Here is a 4928-nt window from a genome sequence, read left to right on the forward strand (position 1 = left end):
CAACATACACACCCTCACCCGGAAAGATTGTTACGGTTATCGGCCAGATGCAGCATAGTACTTAAATATTTGATACTCAACTTCGTTCTAATAAAAACTTTCTGAACAAAAGTAAAAGTTAATAATGATTGACCAATCTTCTTTCTATGAGGCAAATATAACAGCTATAAACATGACAATAACACTACAGGGGCAAAAATTATATCCAAGTGCTTTGTGTCATGTAATTGTCAACTCTAAGGCTTCTCTGCATGTTGTGCAAACAGTTGCCACCCGAGAATCTGTTCTGTGAAAGATTTGCAAAAGAGAATATTAAAATTACAGAACTTACCCTCAACATCCATGTGCCTTCGCCATCCATAATCAACTATATCCCGTTTGCAGCTTCCAGTGGTATATGATACATACTTGTTTTCCCCTTGTATGCTCTTTATAAGATGTCATGACAGGAATCAAAAGCCAACTCGAATCAGGAAAGTCCGTACTCTAATTTTATGGAATGTTGTATCCTACAACTCTAGCGATCCCAAGTCAATCAAAACCTTTCATGTATAAACCAAGAACTTACCAAGTAAACAAATCGTGCATGTCATATGGAAAAGGTTGCACATACGTAGTCTATCATTTGATCAAGGTAAAGCCCTGGTGAGCTGCTTAAAAATTTCAGAAGCTCGTTTCTTATAGAAGATGTGCTTTAAATTCAGCCTATAGTATGAACAAGTTATTGATATCTGTACCTTTTTATTGAACTCAGGCCCCATAATTCATTTTTTTGTCATCATAACTCAGCCTATTCTATCCAAAAACATCCTACAAATAAATCATAGTCATGTGCCAACATAAGCCCATGCTGTAGTTTTGCTTGTCATAATCTCCACCACAATCGCCGTAGTCACCACTAACACCACCACGATTTTCCATCACCGTCACTTCATCATTCTCCTACTCATCATTCTCATCATCAATACTATATCTATTGTCGTCTCCTTTCCTTCTCCCTCCTTTACTAAGAGAATTCCCCTTTTTACGTCCAACAAATCCAGATCTAATTGGTTTACCCCTTCTCAACACCCTGTTCATGAGATTAATATACTTGTACCTCATGCCCATTAAAGGATGCCTCTCAATTAACAGATTTTTCTTATATTTCTCCCTCAAAAATACAGTCTGCATCCTAATCTTATTTGACACATAAAAAATGCCAGGGAAATGCACCAAAGCCTTCTTAAACCTAAGGCGTGTGAATCCCAAAAACTCCCCCAGACGAAAAATATTTTCTCTCTCTGTCTTTTTCGACAATAGCAAGCTCAGCAACTCATGAATCACCCCCACTGCCCACTTCTCTGCCTGATCACTATTAGAAACCAGGTGAAATGCGTTCTCATAAGGCGAAATGTATGGCAAATTCTGCCAATCCTCCACCCATTCCATCACTCTCTTCTCCAAATCAAATCCTCTTGGTAAATTCATCAAGAACTTAACTCGACTTTTACTTTCACCCTCACTCTGTGCTCTCTTTTCCATAGCAGAAATAGCCAATTCTTTCCTCCAAGAAACCAAATCCAAAACAAGCACTACATTACCACTTGAATCCCGAAAACCCATATCAGAAATTTGAAAATACTCAGGAAATTCTGGCAATAATGTCAATAAATAATCATGAGGCAGACCTAAATCATACTTAAACAGATCAATTAAATCCAATGGAATCTTTAAACCTCGAGCGAGCATCAAAAGTTTTGCCAGCCTTTCTGCTACATCTTTCCGATAGTGCGATAAACGAAGCATCAACGTTTCCTCGTGATGAAGGGAGAGGGCTTTTGGGGTGAGCTTAACATGAGGAAGGGGCATGGTTTTGCCAGGGGGGAGGAACATTTTAAAAATGGACGGGTACTTTTCGATAAATTTTTGGGCTGTTGTAGGGAGGTGGAGATGGGGTTTCAGAGGGGAAACAGTGGAGAGGGGTATTGTTTGGAAGGGCTGTGAGATGATTAGGGTTTTCAGTAAGAGTAAGGGTTTAAGATTTTTTTCCTTTTCGATGGCAGTGTCAAGGTATGGATCGCGGACCCATTTGATTCTAGCATTTATAAAGGTGCGGATCAACTGGCGGTGACGGTGGTAGTGAGATGCGGCGGGGGTGAAGTGGAGGAGTGGTTGCATAGATGACAGCAGCAGTGGGGAAGATTTTTTTTTTCTCCGACGAATTAATTGGAGTGCTGTAACGGCTACGAAATTTCAAATAAAAAAAATATATATATATATTTATAGGAATGGATAATAGAAGATTAAGCCCTGTTTGATTACCATTATCATATTTGAGTACTCCTTTTCTTAAATACTCATTTTTAATGATATATTTATACAATAAAATATTTTACATATAAATTAAAAAAAATCTATATTTTAACCACACACTTTCTTAAAAAATACCATTCAAGACATTTTTATTTATTTTCATATATTGGCATCAAATATGGGCAAACTCTATCTGTTTTGTAACTTGGGTGTGAAAATGGGTAGAGCTATTACTCAAGCTCGTTTTGAAATAAGTCAACTTGTGAGGCTCACTAGTTGACTCATTTGAGCTCACAGGCATGAGCGAGAGACGTTCAACTCGTAGATCGATTCATTTTTTGGACTGATTTTATTAGTTTAAAAAAAAATGTTCGCTTTTAGACTTATTTTGTTAATTTATTTTTGAAAAAACATTTCAACTCATGAGCTGCTTGACTCGTTCATTTGGACTTGTGAGGCTTACGATCTTAGGTTCAAGTCCTTATTTTAGGCACAAGTCAAGCTCGTGATCATAAGTCCCTTGGCCTTTTTGACGTCAAAATTTATTAAAAATAGTTCATTAAACAAGTTGGAATTTCACATTCAACATCAAGGTGGCAGTCAGATCTATAATTTTGTTTTGTAAAATTATTAGTGAACTTACTATATAATTGTTGCTATTGAAATTTGAAGTGGCACCTTTCAATTCAACTTAACAGAACTTATAATAAAGAATTGATAAAGGTTGAATTCTTTGTGAGTTCGACGTAAAAGACAAGTACGAGTTCGATATACTTCAAAGAGTGAATTCTCATATCATACAAGGGAATGAATGCCCTTTTTATAGGCTACCAGTAGTAAATACATGCGTTGCACGTCTTATGTGCGAAATGAATGATATGCGTAATATTTTTAAAGTAAGGCAATTGCTAATGTTAAAAGAAAAAATAAAAATTGTTGAAGAATATACTTATAAATAAAAGTTTTATGAAAATTACATAAAGTGAAAATGTTAAATAAATTAAAATGTAATTATTTGTTTATGACGGCGACATCGACCAATTTTGTGGTACGGACAAACACGAAGAAAAATCAAATAAAAAGATATACATTTGATTAAATTTAAAATGTTTACGTATAAGTAAACTAAATCTACATAAATAAATTTCAAATTAAAAAATTACTCATTTTTTCTATACCATATACTTTTTTATGTAAAAAAATGTATATTATCTAAACATATTTTAAAAAATATATATATGTATTAATCATGCTTGTCATATTAATCCATTGTATTTAGTTTAAATTAGAAACCAAAGTTACATTTAAAATAGATATCGAAGTGAAAAATCTTAAACAAAAGTTTTCATTTTCTTTTGAATGAGATTAATGCAAATGAAAGAATAAAAATTCTTCATTTAAATGTACCGAGATAAAAATCATTTTCTTTTCTTTATATATTTATATATAATAAGTAACATGATTATCATTAATTTTTACGCTTATACAAAAATGAACATGAAATAAGAAATACCCAATACTATATTAATTATTTTTTAGAGCACATAACATTAATTTTTATTAATACTTAAAAAGTTGGATTTAGTGAAAATGTGTAATTGCGATGCAAAGCTTGTATTTAGTGTGTGGATATAAATATGGGAAGTGTAAGTAACTTCTAATTATTAAGAGTAGTTAGTAAGGTTTTTAAAATCGATGGATAATTTCTCTCATCATCGATTCTTTTCCTCCTAATTGTTGATCACATTTAAGCACTTTTTTCTTTTCAATTTATCATCCTTTGTATTTAAATAGTTATATTATCAAATATTAATTAATCAAACGTGAAATTTATAATTTTTGAATTAAATATTGACAATGTTATATAATGACAAAATGATAAATTGAACCTTTTTCATCCATCTCCACATTTTATTTTTATATATATTGTAATTAGAATATAATTATTTAAGTAGATGAATGTTGATTTTAAGTGAAGCTCACGTACACACACACACACACATATGTATATAATAACATTATAATATATTAAAAGTGGCATTAATGATAGATTAATTAAAATTTGAATTCATGTAATCTTCTTTTAAGTATAGAGTTCATTTTTCATATTGGCGTACTCTTAATTTTAGGTTAACTAAATTAAGTTTAATCACTTAAAATCAAACCTCGTCTACATATATAATCATATTAAAAATATAATAAATATTATTTTATACGAAAATTAATCTACCATTATATTAATGCAACCTTTAATATATTTTGTTATATAATAATAATAAAATTACATCCATATATGTGAGGTTAGATTTTAAGTGGTAAACTTAATTAAATAATTTAGGTTAAGTAATTAAACTTAATTTGATTAATGTAAAATTTTAAGTACTCCAATAAAACAATAAGTATTACACTTAATGAATATTAAATGAAGTTAAATTATATTAAATAGTGCTATATTAAATATATAAGGGTAGAATTGACATATAGCTAAAAATATAAGAGATTTTTATTAGGAGCATTAATTCAATTTATTCATCATGAAATTGAAAAATGGATATTGTTTAAGGAACTCGAATGCTGGCCTTAAATAACCATTTAAAGAAATTAAAAAATATTTTTTAATTTAATTAATAGCA

At 31.0% G+C, this 4928-nt stretch overlaps 1 protein-coding gene across 7 annotated transcripts in view; it reads right to left on the bottom strand.

Moving 5' to 3' along the window:
- The window catches only part of LOC111410738 (protein WHAT'S THIS FACTOR 1 homolog), a 6877-nt gene extending 4664 nt beyond the window's left edge, over positions 1-2213 (bottom strand). For 6 of the 7 annotated variants that reach the window (XM_023041237.1, XM_023041234.1, XM_023041231.1 and 3 more), the window contains exon 1: positions 332-2213. In XM_023041237.1, the coding sequence (XP_022897005.1) occupies positions 943-2160 (1218 nt within the window). In that variant the 5' untranslated portion in view covers positions 2161-2213 and the 3' untranslated portion in view covers positions 332-942. The remainder of the gene's footprint in view (positions 1-331) is intronic. The other variant, XM_023041235.1, reaches the window with a different exon arrangement.
- Positions 2214-4928: the final 2715 nt, after the last annotated feature.

This window comes from Olea europaea, chromosome 15, assembly GCF_002742605.1.
Source record: "Olea europaea var. sylvestris chromosome 15, O_europaea_v1, whole genome shotgun sequence".
Lineage (NCBI taxonomy): Eukaryota > Viridiplantae > Streptophyta > Magnoliopsida > Lamiales > Oleaceae > Olea > Olea europaea.